At 30.1% G+C, this 26,318-nt stretch overlaps 1 protein-coding gene across 1 annotated transcript in view; it reads left to right on the top strand.

The window, feature by feature from the left end:
* Eys (eyes shut homolog) overlaps positions 1-26,318 on the top strand; it is a 1,560,564-nt gene that overhangs the window by 159,147 nt on the left and 1,375,099 nt on the right. The window contains 2 exon segments of the mRNA XM_015487393.2: positions 12,941-13,197; positions 14,051-14,184. Coding sequence (XP_015342879.1) covers positions 12,941-13,197; positions 14,051-14,184 — 391 coding nt within the window.

Below are 26,318 nucleotides of genomic sequence, written 5' to 3'. Positions count from 1 at the left end.
AACAGTAAAGGGATTTTATGTATGTTATATGATTTCTTTTCTACCTGGGATAGATTTTTTATTTTACTTCATAATATCTAAATAGCATTTTATAGCCCTAACCTTTTTACATTATGTTGCAAATTATTTTGTAAGACTTTGAATTTCATGAAGCTGTTTATGCAGTACCTTTCGGAAGATGACCTTTTTCTTCAGCATAGCTCACAAATTCAAAATGTATTTAATGATTACTTAGTCACTATTATTAATGAAGGACCTACATAATGTAAAGCATATAGATCATAACCTTAGGACTTAGTGGAATAAGTAGTTATACACTTCATTTTTTTCTCTTTCTAGAAAAAGTATGTCTTCATTAAAAACACCTCTTAATCACTATATTGAAAACAATAACATTGTAGTACAAACTTTCATCAAATAGTATTCTGCATTTTCTTGTTCATATTATTACTTGTATCAAATTTAATTACAATTCAGAATTTATTTAATAATGAAGTGAAAATACTTCTTTCTTGTTCATATTATTACTTTTATCTACTATAATTAGAATTCAGAATATTCCATAAGGTCTTTTAGCTCAATTTATTTTCTAAAAAAATTATTTGAATTTATTGAATATTTTAAATAATAAATATTATCAATAATATATATATATATATATATATATATGGGCCATTCTAATTTCCATGTGGTGTTATCAAAACATTGATGTACTTGTCAGTGAATATCTTCCAGCTTCCATTTATGGTAGCACTGTACAATATTATTTATTACGAGGACTAAATGCTTGATGTAATAGTATGTGGTTGGATGGTCTTGCCTTCTGGAAGCATCTTGACAATTTCTAGGGCCATTTCCAATGTTCATAATAACTGGCAGGAAAACCTGGCACTTAGCAGGTAGGTGATGATAAATGAATGTTATACGTTTTTCAAGGACAGAATAATTTCTTGCAAAGGAAAAGCTTTCCATGGTTTGTAAAAGTTCTAAAAGACTCAATGTACATTTTTGAGGCTATAAAATATTTTTATAAATATTTGTGCTTGATTCTGGACTTCATTTTACACATTAAGGCAAATATTATTACATGATTTTTATAATCATTTGATTTTTAGGAATGAAAAATTTTGTGTTAATAAAATCAATGTTTTGCAGAAATTTACTAGAATTTTTTAACCATACTTGAAAATTATACCATCCTAAGTAAATTTCTAATGTAAATTTACTATTATCAGTCTTTGTAGCTGCTACACTCATGAAAATTCTGTGTTTGGGAGCAAATGACTAACCATTTCAATACATCTCTACTTAATCTCTCATTAGTATTTTTACAAAAAAAATGTTGTTAGTTATAAATCAACGTTCTTTCACATTTTATAATATAATAACAGTATTATCTTAATTAATTTTAATATAAAATATATTGATAGCTTATATTTATGAATTGTGGTAGATACAGAGTCCTATGAGAAATGAATACACTATGAACAGCATATGTTCTTCTGACTGGATTAATATCTTTTTTTGGACATATGAAAGGATTAAGTTCTGAATTATATGGGGTTTATTTAAATTAAAAAAAATAGAACAGGTTTTCTCAAGGATGGGGATCTAAAGAAACTATTTAGATACCTGATTTCAACTACAACAAGGGCCCCATGCTGAAAAAAAACATTGAAAGGTTCAAATTCTATGCAATTAGACATAAAGTTACATGAGTTAAGGACAATCATCTCTATATATCACTATTGAAGAAAAATTTTCAGATGATTTTGGAGCAATTTTCTTATGTTTTATATTTTTAATAATACAAACTGGTGTTAAATCTGTTCAGATATACTATATTGATATGGAGAAGCGATTACACAAATGTTTTACACAGTGTATATAGTTATAAAAATACTGATTATTGTCCACAATATTTTATAAACAATCAAAAAATATTTGCTTGTTAATTTGCTTGTTAATTATTGTAATTATCAAAGTTGTTGTTTTTATCTTGTTAAATCCATATGAATTTCTTAAGGAATTCAGAACACTATTTCAGTGTATTCATTAGGGCATAAGAATGATGCAATTTGACATTAAATATAAAGAAATAAGATTCAAATATGATTAGAGAACTTCAGAAATCTTTGAGTAATGTAGACGTTTAGGCTTCTCTTTAAATAAAATGAAACAACAAAGAAATCCACTAGAATATTAATGAGCCCAAGAAACCTGCCAAATATGGAGGAGAATGTTCTGGATGAGAATTATAAATGAATGTGTATTCCATGTAAATGTGAATATAAAATTAAACAATCATAAAATTATGATTGCATACACATATCAAAAATACAGAAATAAAGACATTAGAATCAATTGTAAGGGCATTGATGCATTTATTTTACTTAAGAGGAATACAGCAAAATATGGATGTAGCTCAGTGGTAGAGCACTTGCCTATCATAGGCAGGGGCCTGGGTTTGATACACAGCATTGAAAGGGGAAAAAATAGAGAGAGGAAAGTGTTAATTTGATATTTGAATCAAACAATGGAAATTAAAAAACTGAAAATATAATACACAAAATCTTTGAAACTAAAAGACACAAAGGGAAAGATACTGAAATGTAACAATATTCTAATCTTTAAAAAAATATATCATAGATAGAGGTTATTCATTTGAAAATATAGAAGGCAAATCAATTATATGAAATCAAAAACTTATAGAAGATGAAAATCAGACAAATATTGACAATTATATCAATCACACATTAAACCAATTCACACATTAAATAAATCTAATGCAAGTCACACACTGTGGTAAGAGGAAACAAGAAATTTTTACACACATACAGATATATGTTAATAATATGTATTAAAATAACTATTAAAATAAAACAAACCTATTTTGTTTTGTTTTAAAAAGGTCAATATAACAATTCAAATTAGAGAGATTAAAAGAAATAACACATTGGGCTGGGGCTGTAGCTCAGTAGCAGAGCACTTGCCTAGCATGTGTGAGGCACTGGGTTTGATTTTTAACACTGCATAAAAAGAAACAAATGAATTAAAGGCATGTTGTCCATCTAAAACCAAAAAAGAAAGAAAGAAAGAAAGAAAGGAAGGAAGGAAGGAAGGAAGGAAGGAAGGAAGGAAGGAAGGAAGGAAGGAAAGAAAGAAAGAAAGAAACACATCAGAAAATATTGCAAAAATGCAAATTAAAACAAACCTGGAACTGTACAATTGATAAATCAAAGCAGAATTCAAGACTAAAAATGTTAAACTGGATATAAAGTCGTTGACATTTAGCTTTATGTAGGCATACTAATAGCATTGTATTAATATAAATGATGCTTGCTATTAATCTAGGTTTCTGAAAATATTTATGTATAGGAACAAATGAAAAATGAGTAGGTATGAATATCAAAAGAAGAAAGAATTACTGTGGTTTACAGATGAAATGTTTATAATTCTAGAAAATTAATAAACTTGAACAAAACACTAAAATAAAATAATTCTATACAATGCCTTATTGAATAATTGATATAAGAAATGTGTTGGTTTTCAATCAGAAACAAATTTCTCTTAGAAAATGAAATGAAGAAAATTTTTTTTTATGAATTTAGCAAAGTATATCTAGGAATAAACTTTGATGAGTGCATACTAAAACATAAAATTCTAATGAAAAATATAAAAATTAAATGATTGAAATTTTATAGCAGTTTGTTGGGTAGAAAGTGTTTTAAATATGGAAATCCTTCCAAAATTCTTCTGTAAATTCTGTATGACATCATACATGAAAAAATAAACAATTTTGCTTTATAATGAATACATAGAAGACAGAGTTTGAAAGGAACAACAACAAGCAAAAAAAAAAACTGAAAAAAAAGAATAATTCTAGCATTTATTAAAACAAATAATCAACATATATTTTGGAGAGTTATGTATAAATACTTGTACTATAGAAAAATATATGACTCATAGATCTATGTGATATGTATATGTATCCATACATGTATCCTCATTTACATAAGGAAATAAATTATAAAATTACCATTTTATATCTATGGAGAAACTATGAATATTTTTATACCCTAAACATGAGAAGCTATTTTTAAAAGGACATGAGATTTATAAACATTTAAAGAAAAAGATGATAAATTGTTCCATATAATGTAAAATATGTTGTCAGAAATTCAAATACATGCAAGTATTTTGAAAAAAAAACTTGTAATAAGTCAAACAAAAGAACAAAAGTAAAAATTTTAAGTAATTTGTAAATGCTTAACTATCTGTTAAGTAGTCTAGCTCTGTAGTTGGCATTCCCTCTACCTTTCTCAAAACCCCTAAAAGTATAGCTAAAGGAAAGAAAAAGCATAGGAAAGAAGCCATCAATAAGAAAGACAAAAGAAATTAAAGGGATATCCATAGGAAAAGAAGAACTCAACTGTCACTATTTGCCAACAGCATGATTCTATAAGTAGAGGATCCAAAAAATTTCACCAGAAAACTTCTAGAACTAACAAATGAATTCATAAAAGTAGCAGGATATAAAATCAACACCCATAACTCAAAGGCATTTCTGTACATCAGTGAGAAATCCTCTGAATGAGAAACTAGGAAAACTACTGTATTTAAAATAGCCTGAAAAAAAAAAAAAACATGGAAACCAACTTAACTAAAGAGGTGAAACACCTCTACAATGAAAACTACTGAAAACTAAAAAAATAAATAAAAGAAAAGAAAATAAAAAAGACCTTAGAAGATGGAAAGATCTCCCTTGTTCTTGGATGTTAGAGTCTGTAAACAAGTCAGGATGGCACCTGGCATTTTGCCAGAGGGAGTGGTTTGTGAAGTAACGCCAGGGAGCCATTAAGTATGGAGATTCCTTATTGGTTGACTGCTGTATCTATTTTATGTTAATTAAGATAAGCTGTGTGGAATGTATATATACCACTCCTGTCCTACAATAAATGGCTCCCACTCCTGCTGTATCAATGTACACAAGTTGCTTGTCACCCTCCCAGTTATTTTGCTGCAGCCGGACTGCGGCACTTGGATAGGCAGAATTAACATTGTCAAAATGACCATACTATCAAAAGCACTATACAGATTTAATGCAATTCCAACCAAAATCCCAAAGACATTCATCATAGAAATAGACAAAGGAATCATGAAATTTTTCTGGAAAAATAAGACTCAGAATAGCCAAAGCAATCCTTAGCAAGAAGAGTGAAGCAGTTGGCATCACTAAACCAGACTTTAAACTATACTGCAGAGCAATTGTAACAAAAATGGCAAGGCATTGGCACCAAAATAGACTTGTTGACCAATGGTACAGAATAGAGGAAACAGACAAACCCCCATAGAGACAGTTATCTTACATTAGACAAAGGCACCAAAAACATGCATTGGAGAAAGGATATTGTGTCCACCTACAACTGAAGAATATCCAAAAAGAAATAGAGAGAGAGAATAAAATCATGGCATTTGCAGCTAAATGGATGGAGCTGGAGAATATTATGCTAAGTGAAGTAATTCAATCCCCAAAAAACAAATGCCAAATGCTTTATCTGATATGTGGATACTGATCTATAATGGGGATAGCATGGCAGAGAACATGGGAGGAATGGAAGAACTTTAGATGGGGCAAAGGAAGGGAGGGGAAAATATCATAACTCTAAGTAAATGTATGAAGACACAGATGGTGTGACTCTACTTTGTGAACAACTAGAGACATGAAAAATTGTGCTCTATATGTGTACTATGAATTGAAATGCATTTTGCTGTCATGTGTAACAAATTAGAACAAATAAATAAACTTAAAATAAATTGATAAAGAAAACAAAAAGTGCTGTCTCATCAGAATTTGGGATACTGGAGAACAGGCAAATAAGTGTGACTAAGAAATATGAGACAATAAAGTAAATTAGTGGCTGAGGGGAAACTGGTAAGAAAGCTGGACACTTGAAAGACAGAGGAATTGGACTCACTAGACATTTTTAATTATGGGGATAGAATAACTCTAAAAAAAATTAAAAAAAAAAAGATTTAGTTGCAAACAGATTTCTGGAATCCCTCCTTCATCCCATGCCAACAGCCAGCTACACAAAAATACACTAGACCACCCCACAAAAATATACACATTCTAGGGATATATATATATATATATATAAAATGAGTAAAAAGCTACCCAGAAAACAAGGAGAATAAAGACATTTTCTCTATGCTAAAAAATATATATTTGTGGGGCCAGGGCAATCCTACACTGTTACTGACTAACCCTAGGGAAGAACTATAGATTCTGGTGATGGAGAGATGTTAAAAAAAAAAAAACAAAAAAACAAAAAAAAACATTGTCTCTCCCAATGTTGCAATTAAATTGTCCAATGGAAAATATTACTTGCAATTTATTAAAATTTTTCACTTTGAGAATGAAGAGATAACCCAGAAGATATTGCAGTCATCCTGCTGATCTACCCACCCAGGAAATCTTCATGGGGAAATGCTAGGACCCACATGGCTGTTTACTCAGGTGGCTAAACTGTGCAGTGAGTGAATTGAGAAAAGACAAACAAACAATCAAATAGAAAAAAAGCCGGAACCTGGAGGTTCAGCCAACAAATGATGGGGGAACTTGCTGACCAAGTTTGACATGTTTATTTTATAGGTTTAAACATCAGAAGGATTTATGGTGAGAAAGTTTCTTCAAAACAAACACAACCAAGGTCATGAGTATTAACAAATTATGATTATGAGCTTGTGCTCATAACTTTCTATCCCCAGCAGCTGGCCTCTGAACCTCAAGGACAAGAACTGAATAGCACTATGGCTGGCACAGAACCTCCTACTAAACTGTGCGTCTCTATAGCAATCTCGATGGGCACCTTTGCACCAAGAGTTCTCTAGAGAAGCATCACCTCTATCACTGGACAGAGCAGGACCCATAATTCAGTCACCACTTCCAACAGGGAAACAGAACTACAACAACAACAACAAAATGAGACCAAGAGACAGTTCAATACATTTTACATGTTAATGAACATCAGGGGATAATTACTGAGGCACTTGAAATCATGAGTTAAAAACTATAAAACATGAGGTGACTATTAACTGCAGGGAAAACAAAAAGTTGTTTAGAAAAAAATATTTATACTACCTGTTTAATCTGTGAATAATGCTAATACAGTTGCAGTCATATAAAATGTATATTGGTTTAAAAACAACCTAATCTTATTGGGAGAATGAAACGTATTGGGAAATTTGGAGAATGTGAGAATGATATATATATATGTGTATATATATATATATATATATATATTTTTTTTTTGGTATAAGAAGATTGAACTCAGGGACATTCAACCACTGAGCCACATCCCAGTCCTATTTTGTATTTCATTTAAAGACAGGTCTCACTGAGTTGTTGAGTGCCTCACTTATGTTGAGGCTGGCTTTGAACTATCCATTCTCCTGTATCAGCATCCTGAGCCGCTGGCATTACAGGCATGTGCCACAATGTGTGTGAGGTGATGGGAGATTGGTGTGTATAAAGCAGAATAAAGCACCAATATCAAATTTCTTTTTAAACTACTTACAAAATCAATATTAAAATAAAAAAAAATTTGCAGAAAAGTGCTGAAACTAGTCAGTTATTAAGCAAATAGCTAAAAAAACAATAACTTTATAAAAAGTGGATTGTGGCAAGCCATAATTTAAACATATAAAGCCACATTTTAAAAAGAGTCAGATTTGTAGAAAATCAAAACATTTTGTGATATCCAGAGCTTTTCAAGGTTTGATATACTCTGCATTGTTAAAATAAGAAATGAAAATGTAACTTGCTATAATCCTTTTAGTTCTTATGAAGTATTAAAATTAAAACCTCAGACAATCTTTTGCAGAACTTTCTTAAGAATAATTCTACAAGAGATTTTCCCTTTGAATATTATATATATATCATACTATATTATATATCACAATATATTTTATATTATATAATAATCTATTATATAGTGATATTATTATATCTCTGGTATATTTGTTCAAAGCCTTCCACAGCTATGTAATTGTTGTTGGAATAAATAAAACTTCAGAATAACCAGAGGATCTTCAGAGGGTATATACTCATATAAAAGAATATGTATAACCTTTGAAAATAAAATATGATAATTTGGAGTAATACCCAAGACATAACATTAAATGAAAAGAGCAAGTTTCAGAGCATTAAATTTTACCCAGGTATGACATTTTTTTTAAAAAAAGTGTTCATAAGCAGGAAGTATATAAATAATTATATTTGAATAGGTAAGTATGTATATAGGTAGGTCAGTAGATTGGTAGATATGGAAATATTAATGCTAATGAGAAAGTAATACACAATGTTATATAAATATTCATTGAAGATTTCCCAAATTTGACTACTTTGTTAAAAACAAAATTTTAAAAATTAAAAAATTGGAAATAATTAGGTTTTTGGTTATAAATCATCAAATTAAAAACTAAGTACATGAGAAGAAAGCGTTCTCTTGAATATCTTAAATTTAAATAAAATGAAAATTAATAAACATTGCAATATTGAAATACAAGAATTAAGCCAATTACCATCTGTTTGATCCTAAATTTTCATCTGTATTTTGGGCCTATTTTCCTGGTATAGTACTTGCATATATACCCAACTGACCTTTAAGTTATGTGTGTATGTGATTTCCCAAATTTGTTATGAGCAACCATAAATTTCTTGTTTCTAAGCAATATTTCTTCTGCTAAATTTCCTTCTTACTAAAGATTGTCACTGTCCCTAACTGCATGGTCTTAAATGAAGAACTTACAAATGTGCCTCTCTTCCACAAAATTAATCCATTAGTAAAAACTGTAGATCCTATTTTTAAAATGAATCCTGAGATGACTTTTCATCATGTACACAAAGTTCCATGCTTCTTACCATAATCATTTCTTTCTGAACTATTGCACTATTTCTTGCATTGTAACATTTTATTGATTTTACTATTACTCACCCAGCCTCCAATCCACTGTAACAAAATCACATTTTTAAAGCAGAAATGGGATCAACTAATTTGTGTTTGTGTACCCAAATTTCTTGTAAGTACATTTTTGAGACTCATCCAAAATGTTCAGAAATGATTTGAATATTCTTCAGGTAGTGTAGGTTTTAGATGTTTAAGTATTAGCAACTGATAGATAACAAAGAACATCTACTTTAATTATTCTGTGTTTTCAGTTGTAGTATCTAATTAGTCTAGTACCTCCATATGACAATTTTCAAAAATATTCTCCTTAAATTTACTGATTAAATTTAGCTTTCCATGTAAAATGTAGAATCAACTTGTTAAATTCTCACCTGTTATTTTTGTCTCACTGATATGTTAATGGAGATAAATGTAGGAGGAATTTAGTCAATTATCTGCTTTCTGCTTCTATCATAGAATGCCACAGACTGGACAAATTATTAACAATATAAGTTTATTTGGCTGATAGTTCTGGAGGCTGGGAAGTATAAGATTGAAACTCACATCTGGTGAGGGTCTTATTGCATGATAACATGGTCAAAGGGCAAATGAGACAGGGTAAGAGGAGGCTAACACAACAGACCTACATTGGAAGGGATGTTAAAGGAAATAAATCTCCCTCCCTCCTTTCTTTCTTTCTTTCTTTCTTTCTTTCTTTCTTTCTTTCTTTCTTTCTTTCTTTCTTTCTTTCTTTCTTTCTTTCTTTCTTTCAATTTTTCTTTCTTTCTTTCTTTCTTTCTTTCTTTCTTTCTTTCTTTCTTTCTTTCTTTCTTTCAATTGAACTCAGAGGCACTTAACCACTGAGCCACATCCCCAGCCCTGTTTTGTATTTTATTTAGAGACAGGGTCTCACTGAGTTGCTTAGCATCTCCTTTTTGGTGGCTTTGAACTCACTATTCTCCTGCTTCAGCCTCCTGAGCCACTGATATTACAGGTGTGAGCCAGGGGTGCCTGTTCTATCTTTACTTTTGGCAACTCCCTCATAAGGACATTTGAGAAAGGAAGCAAAAAGGATGCTTGTCCAGGAATATATACATTCACTCCTCTTCTGTGAAATGAAAGTACAATTGAAAATTCTGCAAATGAGAAAAATAGATCACTCAGAAACTTATTTACCAAATAAATTGTAAAGAAATTAGAATCAAGTTTCTCTTTTCAAGGCCAGGGCTTTGAATACATCAAAGCAACTACTACTGTACTACAATCATTAGCAGTTTCAGTGATCTTTGGAAACTTGCATTAAATGGCTAAGTTTTTTTCAAACTACAAGAAGAAAGACTTGAAATAATTGACCTTTAACATTTTGGTTAGCTCCAAACACCATCATATAGATTTATTCTAAGTGTAATGACTTAGGTTCATTAGGTTAATTTCCATTACTAATAACAAGCAAAGTGATTTGACATTGTTCATCTCCACTCATTGACATGTCTATATGATTATCTTAAGTGCTCTCTGAATACTTGATAAAGGATGCTTAAAATTCACAATGTTACTTTGGACTTAAGATTATCACAATGGTTTAGGGTTTTTCTTTTTATCTTACTACTTTCTTTTTCAATTTATATTTGCATATTTTTTTAAAAGATGCACATTAGCATATTCTAAAATGTGTAATTATATTAGAATCTATATAATTATCTATATAATTTCATCTTATAATCTATATCATTTAAGGTATTACCAAGACCGAGGATGCAAAAAATGTGTTCAATGTATAATGGTTGAATACATAAATGGAGTACTGAAAAGTTGTGTGTGTGTGTGTGTGTGTGTGTGAGAGAGAGAGAGAGAGAGAGAGAGAGAAATAAAGAAAAAGATCCAATGATTTACCTTGCCTATCTCAAGAAAAAGATTAGTACTTTGTTCATAGTGTTGTAGGGGCAAATGAGGCAAGGCACTGAAGATAGCAGGAAACAGTTTTATTTGGCTGCAGCCAGGTTCAGAGGGCACAGCTTTTGCTGTAATCAATTAATCCCCTGAACCCCGAGTTCAGGTAGTTTCAGAGTTTTATACCCAGAATGTAAGGGGAGGGGCTCAGAAGTTCACAGTCTGCAAAAGTTAACATAAAAGTAGATTTTTCTTTCACTGTTCTGGGTATGTTAACCCTTCAAGGACAACACCTGAGAAGGGGAGAGCTTCTTCTCCCTTTTCTATTCTCCCCCTGCCAGCTGTTACCACAGAGCCCAGTTGGTAACTTCTCTTATCTTAAAAGTGTAGACATCTCTGTGAAGCCCAGCTCAAGGTCAGAGGCCTTGTTTGCACATTTCTTCAAAGTACTATACTAGATATGTTTGTGAAAAACTAGTAAGGGGGTGTCCAGCACCTGGAGTGCTGGTATCTTCTCAGCTAGTGGCCAAGTAAACAGGGTGACATGAACATAGGAAATTTATCTACATTGAACTCTTTTGCTGACAGTCCTAAAATCAGTCTGGGTGAAGGTTTCTGGAGAGGCCCAGTTAAGACTTTTCAGTGGATGCCGCAGTCCGGCTGGCTGGGCAAAATAACCAGGGGGGTGACGAACAACTTGTGTACGTTGATACAGCAGGAGTAGGAGCCATTTATTGTAGGACGGGAGCAATATTTATACATTCCACACAGCTTATCTTAATTAGCATAAACTAGATACATCAGTCAACCAATAAGGAATCTCCACACTTAATGGCTCGCTGGCGTTACTTCACAAACCGCTCCCTCTGGCATTTTGCCAGGCGCCATCCAGACTTGTTTACAGACTCTAACATTTTCCAGGCGCCATCCTGACTTGTTTACAGACTCTAACAAGTGGAGAAAGCAGGGGCGGGGGTGCCACTTCAATAATTTTACCATAATATTCAATTAGAGAAAATTACATTAAAAACACTAACAAAATATTTTGGAGAAATTAAAATCACTGCAAAATTAATTTGTATGCATGCTATTATAGTAAAGCCAATTTAAACATACCTTAAAAACTGTATTTAATAAAATATAATAATGAATCCATGAATTGTCTTCAAGGGTAGAGATATTTTAAAATCCAAAATAATACCGCCTTTAAAAATAATCATATGGAGAATCACACTAAGTGAAATAAGCCAGATTAAAAAAATCCAGGGTTGAATTTGTGTCTCATTTATAGATGGAAGAGCAAAATATGAAGAAAAAAAGTGGGAGATAATTGGATATCACAAGAATATAGGGAAAAAAGAGATTTAGGGAAGAAATATGGAGTAGGAAAAGATAATCAAGAGTGTAGGAAGAGGGACAGGAAAGGGGAAGGACTAGAGAATTAATTTATCAAAATCGTACTCTGTGCATGTATAAATATACCACAGAGAATTTAACCTTTTATATATGTAAAAAGCACATAAACTAAATGAAAGAGTGAGAGGAAAACAATAGAGCATAGGAAGGAGAAAAGGGTGAGGGAGGAAGAAAAAAGGGATGGAACAGGGACTTAAATGTAGTCAAATCTAACATACATATGACTTTGTCAAAATGGACCCAACTACTATGTGTAAGTATAATGGTCTAATAAAAAATATAAAGAATACCTGACATTGACCTTTTGCTATATTTTAGATGAATAATTACATTGAGTGACAGATTGAGTTTGAATGATCTATTTTAGACACACACATATATACTGTCACTTAGCATCAATAGAGTTCATATTATACTAGCTCAAATACAAATAAAGTGGCAGAACATGCATTTAAGTCTAGACCTATTTAGCACCAAAGTTCTTTCCACTTTTAATTTTTCACAGTAAACAAAATTATACTTTGCCAAGAATGGACACTTTCTATCAGAATATTATGAAAGCTCATCCCAGATCCACTTTTATTAAATAATTATTTCTATCAATTTAAAATAAATATGCAACTTATTAAACATATTAAAATGGAGTTCATGACTAACTGAGATTTCAACTTTTTATGTTTCAGATGTAGCTGTTCTTTGGGTTACCTTGGCAGATTCTCTATTATAAATGTTGAAAATTGCACAGGAAATCATAGTACATCTTTGCATGCCCTCTGCGTGGCCTATCTGCACAACTGTAACTGTAGCTATCTACAAAGATATGAAAGAAACATCTGTGAAAGACAAACTGAGAATTGTAAATCTGCACACTGCAAAAATGGAGCAACAAATATTCATTTGACTTGGTATTTCTTCTGCAAGTATATTCCTGGATATATAGGCAAGTATTTCCTGAGAAAAAAGTCTTTAGTGGATAATTTTGTTAATATGTTTATTCGAAGTATCTTAACTGCATCTAATGATTGATAATATTGTAGTCTGATTTCTCATTTGTCAATGTAAAAATGCTTTCACTCGAATAAGAGAGTTGTTCTTTGGGCAATTTCATTACTGACTACATATCCTTACTCATGCAAATTTGGCTAAGAAGGGCAGCTTAAAACATTGAGATTATAATGGCATATGCCAAAAGTCCAAAGAGCAAAACTGGCAGCCACAATCTTCTAATAACTTTGCCTGAACACGTTCAGAACTGCATTTCATCTTCCATTTTGCCGGCATCAGCACAGTGAGTGCCAATTTTTTTCTTACTTTAAGAATAAAAATGTTATTTCAGAATTTGCAAGGTCATTTTTATGACCTGAAATTAATTAGATAAAAATAAAATAAAATCACATACATATTACATCATTTGTACAACAAAGGACAAGATTCACAGTGGCTATGTGGTACTAAGGTAGCTTTTAGTATAATAAAATCAGACTCTCATTTATATAACTAGAGATTTTATTCTTAAAATGAAATGATTCTTTTCCAGCAATTGTTACATTGAAATGATAGTTTAAAATAACTTAAAAACTTTTTATTATTTTGTTTATAAAAATCATACAGAGGCTAAGCAGGAAGAAAATAATGTCACTTTTAAGCCATATCTATCTTTCAGTAAATTAATAATATAATAATAAAATATTATTTCACTTTATTAAACAAACCAAATTCTAAAAGTTATTTGGATTCCATCAAAAACTGGAAAATGTATTTTCCTATTTGATATTTAAAGTAATATGCTGCAGGTTTTGGAGTCATTGGAGACAATCTTAAAATATTACATTCCAAAAATGAAAATAGTGATACCACGGGAATAAATGTATGGCTATTCAGATTAACTTCTCTGAAGCTGGAAACACATTTGAGTGCACAAATTCAGGTAATTTTTCTAAAAATTGATCCCATTGCTCCATACACCAAAAAAACTGTAAGTAAAAATAAAATGGCATAAATGTACTAACATTATTAAAGATAGTTGCCTACATTTGAAAACATAATATATTTGTGTATTTGTGTGTGTATGTGTGTGTGTGTATATATATATATATATATATATATATATATATAAAATATATATATATATATTATATATATATATATGTTTTTAAAACCTTAACTATCTTTCCTAAATTATAAACATCTAAAGTTAATCTACAAATGCATATGAAATATAAGAAAGAACTAGTAGAACTATTCCTTATTATTACTAAGAGATATCATCTGATATTCTATGTATGATCTCTTAGCATGTACATATATGTTTGTATTTGTACACACATAATCAATGAATGATTTATCATTTACTCTCTTAAGAGTACATTGTATGATCATTAATATTTATTTGTCATATTCTATTCTTATAGTTCTACTATACATACATACATATGCACACACGCAATACCACACTGTATAGTGTATGATTGGCATGACCCACATTTCTGACTTGTTATTAAATATATGATATTTTTCTTTATTATTTAAATAAAATCCAGTATAAGCCTCATGAGGTCATATTAACAGCAAGATCTATCTTTTCTCACTGAGTTGTAAAAAATCCTGTGGTTTCCCTTAAATTCAAAATATTTAGTCTGACTTCTAAAGTGTTCACACAGAGATGTGAAGGAGCTGATCTCTCTAAATTTTCCCAGGGAGAGGGGAAAAGCAGAATATTTTGGGGGCAGTTTGGTGCCCCTCATCCTCTCTTCCTAGTCTCTCCCTTCTGATGCCTCCTAATCCATCAATTTTCTCTCTCTTCATACAATTATTTTCCTCCACCTGATGTCTTCCACCTGGCTTCATCTCCATTGTATTCTCCCTGCCTTTACTCTTTTCCTTGATTGTTTCCTGCTCTGCCTTTCACTTCCTCCAATCTGTCTCTCTCCCTCTGTATAGGAACTCATTTATTTCCTACATGAATTTGTTAACATTTTAAAAAGAGTTTTAAAGAAAGAATTAGTACAACTTGTTAGTTGTCATATCTACAAATCTTAAATACATGGATAATATAGTTTTATCAATGTTAAAAATATCATGATAAGTTGTAAAAAAATGTATATTTCTAAGGGTTAGTGGGTCCTGATTTTTAATTCAAAAGATGTAGAAACTACTTGTAAAAATTCAGTCAAGAATCTGTCTTGATAGATGTTCAATAATTTTGCCTGTGGGATCAGAGAATGTAATATTTGAGCTGAACTTTGAAGGGCAAATGGAATGAAACTGTATCTTAAAATTCCCTGCAAAATGCAAAGTATTCATAAACAAGAAACTAGTGCTAAGTTTTAGTAAAACCTAAGGAATTTTTGCATCTTTTCAAACTATTGAGATGTCTCATTTTATTTTAAAACTTCAGAAAAATGAGCACTCTTCATATCCTATTGATCCTGTAAGCCCCATCCTTCTACCACATTCTTCAGCACTGATGTTCAGCTTCACCTCTAGCCCCAAGGAATAGAGCCATCCTTCTCTGGACTATGACCTCTGAAATCATGAGCCCTGAATAAACCTCCTTTAGAGTTGTTCTGGTTGTGTGCTTTAATCACACCATCGGAAAAAGCTAACTAAAACAGTTGGTTTTACGTAGCTGTTTGTTGGAATGTGACCAGTTATTGGATGAAGGAACATAATTAGTGTTAATGAACATCCTTGTCTTACTCATGGATTCAGTGGAATTTAGATCATATTATGATTACACATGATATTTGCTTGGCATTAAGAAGGTAATAAATGATATCTTAACCTTTACAATTTAAAATATTTCAAATAAGAATAGAAAATAATTATATTGACCCATGGAATACAAATAAAATTTACTTTTATAATTTTTCAAGCCTTTTCATATATCTACACAAGTGATATTCGTCTTTCATGTGTGTTTTTTAGAAGCCTTGTTTTTAGTTTTACCAACTCATACAGGCTTTATACAAAGATATGAAGAGTGCTCATTTTTCTGAAGTTTTAAAATAAAATGAATAAATTGTAGATATGACAACTATCAAGTTGTACTAATTCTTTCTTTAAAAACATGAGAAATTTTGGACTCCAGATATTTAACTTATTTGGTCTCATGCTGCTTACTATATTATTAAAATGTAGTTGTGGGATTTGATAGTGTTGTGTTGGTGTATTTGTATGATTTTTGAGATTTGGGTTTGATCATCTTATTAACTTCAGTGGAAAATTGCAAGAATATAAAAGTATAGAAAAATTTGAGCAGTTACAAGAACCTATGTTCTACTAATGTTATCATCTTATGTAAATACACTGGATTTCCCTGAGGAAGCTCAAATCCTTTCAGTATTTCCTAATAGTAATGTGAGATATTTATACAAAGGAGAAATGGGATGTTAACCCATATATTGGTAAAACTGAAAAATAATGTGAGGCATTTTCTAGCCTTGTCTAACTGAAACAGGACCCAAGACCAGGTCACCTGTAGCTGTTTGGGTGCAGAGTGGATGATATGCAAATTTTTGCAATTATTTGCTTTGAAATATTTTACAGTATAAAAATGCTCTTAGAATAAATATATCAATATTGATATTCCATGTGTAAGATGAATTATTTGGTCATTTCCCTTAGGAAGTTAATTAGGACTACTTCTGATGAAAAACTGTGTATTCTCCATATTACAAGATGGTTATTTTATAACACTGTAGTATAAATGCTTGACCTTTAGAAATCTAGTTCTTGTGGAGAAAATCCCATATGTGAGTACAATTAGAATCACTGTTGAATATTTTTTATTGCCAGATCACAATTAAATTCCTGCACATAACCTTTTACTTCCTGAAATAAAACATACAGTAAAATATTTGATAATTATGCAGGCAATCCTTTGTATAAATTTTGCATCTTAATGAGGTTAAGAAACTACCATTTACAATTAAATCAGAATCTGAAAGACCAATGTGTTGTGCTATAGCTAAATATTTGCCATCCAATCATAATAACACACCCTACATTCAATGAAGTCACAATTTCTGTTTAATTTTGTTTTCTTAGATGAAGTTTAATTATTTAAACTCACAAAAGGCACATAACAATTTCCTAGTGTGAAAAAAACAGTTCTTTCCCCATAGCCTTTTCTTTAATATTGCCTTTCACACATGTTTCTGTCAACCCTCTTTCCTGTTTGGTTTGTTTAGGCTTCAATAGACCCAAGTCCAGGCATAAGAGTGAGAGTTAAGTATGATTCCTATCATCACTCCTTGATTTCAGCAGTCCCTCAAATACAAACTTAATAGAGCAGTATACTGTTAATAGAAATAAATCTATTAATTGGTAAATAAAATGAAATTTATATAGTAGTAAAGTAATGACCTTAAATGTTTAATGTTTGATATGTTCAATATTTACCTCCTCAGAATATAATCAGTTTACATGAGCTTCAACACATGAAAACTTATATATAAGGGACTCTTATAATTAGTATCTGGAATGAATTTTTCAAGTTACAACATAAATTATGAAAAATATTTGGTATTTCACTTGTCTAAGATTTTTTGCTAAATATTTTGTACCTTTATATCTTTTAGAAAATATAGGAATCAGTGAATGATAGGTCAAAGGTATTATAGGACTAGTAACATCAAAGAGACAGACATACTTCCAGACAGATAAATAAAAATGTATATGTAGGAGGTATGTGCCTATATATGTGATCACTAATGGCATACATTGTTAAATAGCTATTAAGACACTTACAATTATGTATAGTTCGTTCATTAATTTAAATAAATTATTGGTCTCTCACTATAAAATATTATTTTATTTAATTTCATTCTTTATTTATTATTTTTAGTTATACATGACAGTATAATGTACTTTGACATGTTATACATGCATGTAAGACAACTTCCTATTCTTCTGGTATATGACGTGGAATTACATTGGTCATATATGAACATAGGAACACAGGAACGTACTGGCTGATTCATTCTACTCTCTTTCCTATTCCCATTCTCCCTTCCTTCCATTCATTCTCCTTTGTCTAATCCAAATAATTTCTATTCTTACCACCCCCACCCCTTATTATGAGTTAACATTCACATTTCAAAAAGAACATTCATCCTTTTTTTTTTTTTGAGGATTGGCTTATTTCTCTTAGCATGATATTCTCCAACTCCATCCATTTACTGAAAAATACCATAATTTCTTTTCTCTTCATAGTTGAGTAATATTCTACTGTGTATATGTACCATATTTTCTTTATGTATTCATCTGTTGAAGGGTACCTATTCTGATTCCATAGGTAAGCTATTGTGAATTGAACTGTATAAACATTGATGTGACATCATCACTATAGTATGCTGATTTTAAGTCCTTTGGGTATATGCCAAGGAATGGAATAACTGGGTCAAATGGTTGTTCTATTCCACATTTTTTGAAAAATCTCCATACTGCTTTCCCAGAGTGGTTGCATCAATCTGAAGTCCCACCAGCAATTTATGGGTGTACCTTTCCCCCCACATCTTCAGCAACATTTATTGTTACTTGTATTCTTGATAATTGTCATTCTGACTAGAGTGAGATAAACTCCCAGTGTAGTTTAATTTTTCATTTCTCTAACCACTAGAAATGTTGAACATTTTTTCATATATTTGCTGACAGATTTTAATTCTTCTGTGAAGTGTCTGTTCTGTTCCTTTGCCCATTTATTTATTGAGTTATGTTTTCTGGTGTTATGTTTTCTATGTTCTTTATATATCCTGGAGACAAATAATGCTAGGAAAACTGGAATTCCATATGTAGCAAAACAAAATTAAACCTCTGTCTCTCACCCTACACAAAATTCAACTCAAAGTGGATCAAGGACCAAGTTAGTCAACCAGAGACCCCCACACCTAATAGACAAAATGTAGGCCCTAATCTACATCATGTTGGCTTAGGAACAGACTTTCTAAACAAGAATCCTAAAATGCAATAACTGAAATCAAGAATCAACAAATGGGGTGGTATATAACTAAAAAGCTTCTAAACTATCAAGAATGTGAAGAGAGAGCTACAGAATGGGATAAAATCTTTGCCAGCTGCACTATAAAATATCTTTTAAGCATAAAAGATAAATAAAAGATATTTACAAAAAATGGGAAACATCAAAGCAAACTTCTTAAAAGGATATTTGATCTCACTGTTCTGAGGAATCTAAAAAAAATGATCCCATAGAAGTTTAGAGTACAATAGTACTTACCAGAGGTAGGGGGCATAGGAGAGGAAGAATGAGAAAACATTGATCAATATATACTGAATTACAGTTACATAGAATTAAGAAGTTCAGGTGTGCCATTGAACAGTTGGTTACTGTAGGTAACAGTAACATACTGTACATTTCAAAAAGCTAGAAGAAAGAATTTTCACCATAAATATATAAGGGAATAGATAAATATGTATAAATTTATTTAAACATTACAATATGTATACATTTATCAAAACCTCAATAACCCATTAATATATATATATTTGTGTTTTATGCTTCAGTTAAAATACTAACAATCCTTATATACACCTTAAATATATACAATACAAATAAATTTTAAATTACATGCTAGCCAGGTATGGTGGTGCATGCCTGTAATCCCAGTGGCTTGGGACAATGAGACAGGAGGACTGCAAGTTCAAAGCCAGCCTCAGCAAAAGCAGGGTGTTAAGCAACTCAGTGAGACCCTGTCTCTACATAAAATACAAAATAGGACTGGGGATGTGACTCAGTGGTCAAGTGCCCTGAGTTCATTCCATGGTATGACTTCCCTCCCCCAAATTAGATGCTGTATGGAGATTATCATAAAGATGGTAAAAGACGATACTTGGGAATTTGGAGATGTAGCTAGGAAACAATCACAATGAGAGTTCATTATGTGGGTTAATGGAAATATTGGCTCTACAACATGATAATATCAATGTCTTGGGTAGTTTAAAATATATAGAGAATAACATAAAAATACTAACATATGTTTGAAGAAGGTTAAATATATTTAATATTTAAAACCCTTGCATTGTGTGGCATGTACTTCAAGTAACAATTTATATTAAAATATTGTAAGCTAATAATGAATGCTGCAGTCCCTAGCCAAAATACAAAGTTGTAACAGGGTGTGTAAATATAATTAAAAGGAAGTGGGAGAGTGCAATGAGAAAATAATCCAAAAAACATTTTAACAAATGGAAATATAATATAGAAATGATGAAAGAAATGGAAATTTTTTGGACATATTTAAATCCAAATATAAAATTAATTACATAAATATAAGTGAACTAAAACTCTGGATAAAACATAAAAGCAAAAATAACATGAGACAAAAAATACCCAGAAATTATTATTTCATGGGAAGTATGTTTATTTTTTATGAATATATCTGATAATATTTAAAATTAAATTTAATGCAAAAGAGCTTTGAGTTAATGCTAAATAACAGCAGAAATTTAAGTCAAAATTTTAGAAAAACTATTAGGAAATCATTTAAAAAATAATTAGTACTTCTAATTTATATTGTATGTGAATATGTACATATTTCTATGTGCTTGTTATTATATTAATTTCTATGAATAAACATAAACATATAGTTCTACCATTTTGGTATACATGGAAACTAGCTGGGTGAGAGATGTCTATATTTGGCAAAAATTGAAGTACTATTCAAGATTAAATTGTTAATTTGAACGTGTGTTTCAGATAATGTACAGTAAGTTTAATTATTAAACCACTGAGTAATAACTGAAAATAAATGAGAATTGTGACCGAAATAAACAAGTACAAGAATGACATTTTTAAGTGGGAATTAATTTACTTGCTGCAAAGCTTAACTTACTTTCTGAGTTTATCATCTAAAAAACACACAGTGTGGAGATCATTGGGGAAATTACTTGAGGCAGGTCAAAATTTCCCTATTGCCATCTGAAAGTCTTCTTATTCTGGAAAAATTTAATTGTTAGCCCAGGCAACCTTGACAAGTAGGTGGAAGCCAAAGTAACTAATTTGATCAACATCCAGAATAGAGTAAGATATGTAAGTTCCAGCAATACCAGGGGAATATTTCCTCTTGATTTTTACATACCAGTATAGTTGAATTAATGTAGTTGTCAAATCTCTTTCTCTTTCAGTCAGGTCCTGAGTATCCTCTACATTTATAACTCTATGTGATATGCCAATAATATTCTGATTTTGTATATTTAGGGAATTTTCTATCATTTTATAACTTTAGTAATTGTGGGCACTGCACAATTTCTTAAATTTTTATAGTTTTCTATTTTTTCAGAAATTCTGCTTTTACATTATATTAACAAGATTTCAAAACCTCCTAAAGAAAAAATACTTTGCCAAAATGACTTTTTTTTATGAATAGAAGATAGCATGGCTTTTATTGCTATCAGGGCACTTCTTAAGAGACTTGTAATCTGTACAAGCTTCAAAAATGCTGACTAAATATAAAATGCAGTAAAAATCAGTAGCCAAAAATGCAAGACAGGAAAATATGTGTCTCTTGTACTTCTCATAAAATAATGTCACTTTTGTGTCTTCTGTTGGTATGACTACAACATAAAATTAATCTTGGTCTGGTCTCATTAATTAGAAACTACTCATTTTTTAATTTAAATATTATATAAAATTGAGTAAAATGGGCTGTTACTACCATAACAGCAAAATGCAATTACAGAGTATAATATCAGAATCATGCCACAAAATGTAACAGAATATTACATAGACATTAAATGCTATCCTCAGGACAAATTATTATTTTAATATTTTACATTTATTTTGTAATTTTGGAAAAGATATCAAAAATCCACAATAACTTTAAAATCTATAATTAGATTTCTTTTTTTGTAAATTAATATTGGAGTTTCCAGAATTTGAAACTATTTTCTTTCAACTTAGCATATTAGTGTTCGTGAGAACTTTAGGAGGGGTGGGGGGCACAGTGAACAGGCTGACAATAGCAATATATGTCACATCAGAAGATGTAGCAGAAGTTATTCAAATTCACTTATCACTAAAAAAGAAACAGTGAATACCTACAATAGATAAACATATTTTGTAGGAACGTTTATTTTTCATTTTTATTTGTTCTTTTTTAGTTATGTATGACAGTAGAGTCTATTTTGACATATTTATACAAACATGGAGTATGTCTTATGCTAATTAGGATCCCATTCCTGTGGATGTACATAATGTTGAGATTAACTGTGGTATATTCATATATGTACCTAGGAAAGTTGTGTCAGATTTATTCCACTGTTTTTTAAGATATTTCACTCTGTTGTTTTGAAGAACAAAATACCTCTTACTATAGGAGAAGTATACTAAGAAATACAAATTAATCAGATGTGTTATGATGAGCAACAAAGTAGTCAAAGCTTATTGCTTCATAAAAAGTTTGTAATTAGGCATTTTTAAATATGCTGTAATAAAATTGTGTGCATTCATCTATCCACAACCTACTTATGCTTATGTGCATGTGTTTACTTAGCTTGATAAAAGGTATCAAATATAATAAGGTCATAGAGAATAATTATACCTTTGGAATTGTGTAGTTGTATTGTACTTGCCATAATTAAGCACCAACTGAGAGGTAAATGGAGTTATATCAGCATTAAAGCTAGATATGTCTGTTAGGATATTTTTACAGAAGTATAGATGGGATCTTATTCTATAGCATTTGATTATGCTAATCAATATGGATTAACTTATCAATTTTAAAATTTTAATAGAATATGAGCACATATGGTAAAAATTTCATTTCAAAAGCATTACTACTTTTTGGAAACTACTTAATAGGCAGCTGCTTGCTTATTTATTTATTTATTTATTTATGTCATTTCCAAGAAAATTATACTAGTTTTATTCCTGTTGTAACTATAGACAATTAACATATACTAATGGAAGCAAAATGGCATAAGCAAGAATTTTCACATTTCTATATTTGTTTTACTACAATGAAAGTATAAAATTTTACCATGTTCCTTTTAAAGAACATGGGTTTTACATGATCTGAAAGACATTACCCTCTTAAAATATGTGGCTACAGCAAGGAACAGCTCATCATATGAACCTGGCATGAGAACGGGGGCCAATTAGAGCTTACGAGGGCATGGGAAATGTTCCATGATTATTTTCACTGGCTGAGAATATCAGCATCTTCCTACTGCTCTAACAGTAACAGTGCACTATGTGTTTGGAAAATGTATTAACACTCAGCCTATCAAATTAAGATCCTCTAAGTAGATTTTAAAAGGGGCCATGGAAATGGCAAGAATATTAAATTCTAAACATTCTAAACTAAGCAATTATTTTCTTTTAGGTTTTTGCACATGCAGATTAATTTATATAATGTAAGAAGCAAATATAAAGCAAAGCCCATAAAAATGTACAGCATGAATAAAGGTAGAAAATATAGTAATAATGAAGCTTAAAAATATATTCTTTTTATGAGATCTGCTTAAGTTTATAAAAGATAGTTTGAAATTATTTTCTTCTCTTAAAAGCATATATATCATCAACTAAGTTATGAAAATAAGAGAAAAGTAAAAACAAACAGCATCTGAAAGAAGAAAAGAGATTGGCATGGTGGCATACACCTCAAATCCCAGTGACAGTGGAGGTTTAGGTAGGATGATCTTGAATTCTAGGCCAACCTCAAAAACATAGGGAGGCTCAGAGCAACTTACTAGGGTATAACTCAATGACCCAAAACCCCAAGGTTCAATCTCCAATACCAAAACAAAAACAACAACAACAAAAAAACACTAACGGAAAATGAAGTTAAGTATTATTGTGATAAAAGAAATATTAACCCATAAAAGCAATAATGTGTTCCAAAAAGTCAGATTTGTGATATAAGTAATAAATGTAAAAGATTTCTGAAAAAGCATAAAGAAAATAGAAAACTAAGGGATGTAATTAAAGAATACAACAGACAATAGACAACAACATGCCAATATATTGATAATTGATATAACTAAATGAAAATAAAATATATTAAACAATAATAATAGGGTAAAAAATAAAAGGGATTCCTAACATATATAAAATAACTAACAATATCATTTGAAAAATTCAATATATATGTAAATGTATCAAATTGAGTATCATGAGCTTAAACTACTTTTTAAAAAAATGAAATTAAAGACTAGTCAAGAATAAGACTTGTTCTTCCCAAATTTCAATGCCCTAAAGAGCAATTACTGCAATATATATGGATGTTTAATGATAAAAATTTATTTATTAACAAATAATGCTGAATTATATTTAACATTTAAGAAGATAAGAAAAAAATGTAGTATATACCACAATTTACATTTTTCAATTGGTAGGGATAAATAGTATCACTTTGAATAGTTGAAAGTACAATGATATAATAGACAATGATCATTAAAATTATTCATTTTATTATTGGACCATGTATAATAATACATAAAATCACAAAAAAGGTAAAACTTAGTGTTTGTCTTTATATGTATTTATATATTTAACTGTGTCTACTATTCTGCATATGTTATATTCCAGTATTTGTATTCTTAAATTTTTCTTAACATGACCCAAATAATAAGAAATCAAAACTAAGATTTGGAACAAACCTTGTAAAAATGGAAATTTATATGACAACCAATGGTTCTTCATGCATCCATTCTGGGTGGGGAGGAAGTCAGTATCACACTAACAGGAATATTTTTAAATGAATAATTTAACTTCATTACAATGAAATATTGTTCCATTATTTTTGGAAACAATTTTATTTACATTTTTGGTGCCTTTGGTAGCAGGTCATTTTTTATCACTTATAATCTACTAACACTAATGTAAAATAAACAATATTATCAAAAGTAAAATATTTAAGGCTGTCTGTAAAAGGTTATATCTATTCACACTATAAATCTGTTGTGTGTTTCATCATGACCTTGTAGATTTTACAAGATGACCACAGTGTTTAAGTGAAAAAGTAACACAAATATTAATTATAAAATGATTGCTTTTTTTAAATGGAACAGATTTTTGAAAGAAAACACCTATGCTATATTGACATGTGCTTTAAATATTTGTTATTATTGTTTACATGCACATATATATGAAAGAATAAAAAGGTAATTTAGTTATTTAAATACAATATGATATTAATTTTTTGTATGAATTTGCAGACTATAAAATAAAGCATTTACTCGGAATACTTAGTGAAATATTGTATATATTTCACTATATTGTAAATATATTATATCAATATATAAATATTGATCATCTGCATTCCCTTGAGTATTTTTTAAAATTATTTTTCTTGAAAACATGTATTTTTTATTGAAAATGATAATATGTATCTTATATTTATGAGTGTCAACATGTTTAGATTAAACTTGAAATTTTGATACTATGTAAAATGTTTTGTTTCTGGACTGTGGTATTTTATTTAACTTATAAGTATTTGCTAACATATACTAACTGAGATGATTATAGCAGGAAGACTACTTATATATCTTTTGGCTTATTAAATATCCAAATAAATGCATTTTATTCTTTTATTCCCTTAAATTTGTCATAACCAGCTGTAAGTTATGACAAATTATAAAATTGCATATTATACAAATAATAAAATAGTAACATAAACAATATATACATTTATATAACTTTTAACTCCCTATCTGTCTCCTCTGGAGGAGTTCCTTCAATTTTAACACGTACAGTGGTAACAGAATTGTACAAAAAAAAATGATATAACAAATATATTAGATTTTATTATATTTTTCCAATTATATATTATAGGAAGTTTAACTTGGAAAATATTTAGGAACTAATATATATATAGTAGATGTACATGATTTTTCTCTGATGCTATATATGATCACCAAGTCATGATCCTTTTTAGTTGAGACTTCAAGTAAAATACTGGCATATATATATATATATATAGGCTATTAGCAATAATCTAATAATCTATTAATTTTTACCTTTTTACCTTTTGTCTATTTATTATTTACCTTTTATCCTAAAACAAAAGAAAATAAAGAAAAATTCTCTTTAAATTGCACATT

The sequence above is a fragment of the Marmota marmota genome, unplaced genomic scaffold (genome assembly GCF_001458135.2).
Source record: "Marmota marmota marmota unplaced genomic scaffold, marMar, whole genome shotgun sequence".
NCBI lineage: Eukaryota > Metazoa > Chordata > Mammalia > Rodentia > Sciuridae > Marmota > Marmota marmota.
Note: the sequence above shows the minus strand (reverse complement) of the source record. Positions and strands in the feature narration are given on the sequence as shown.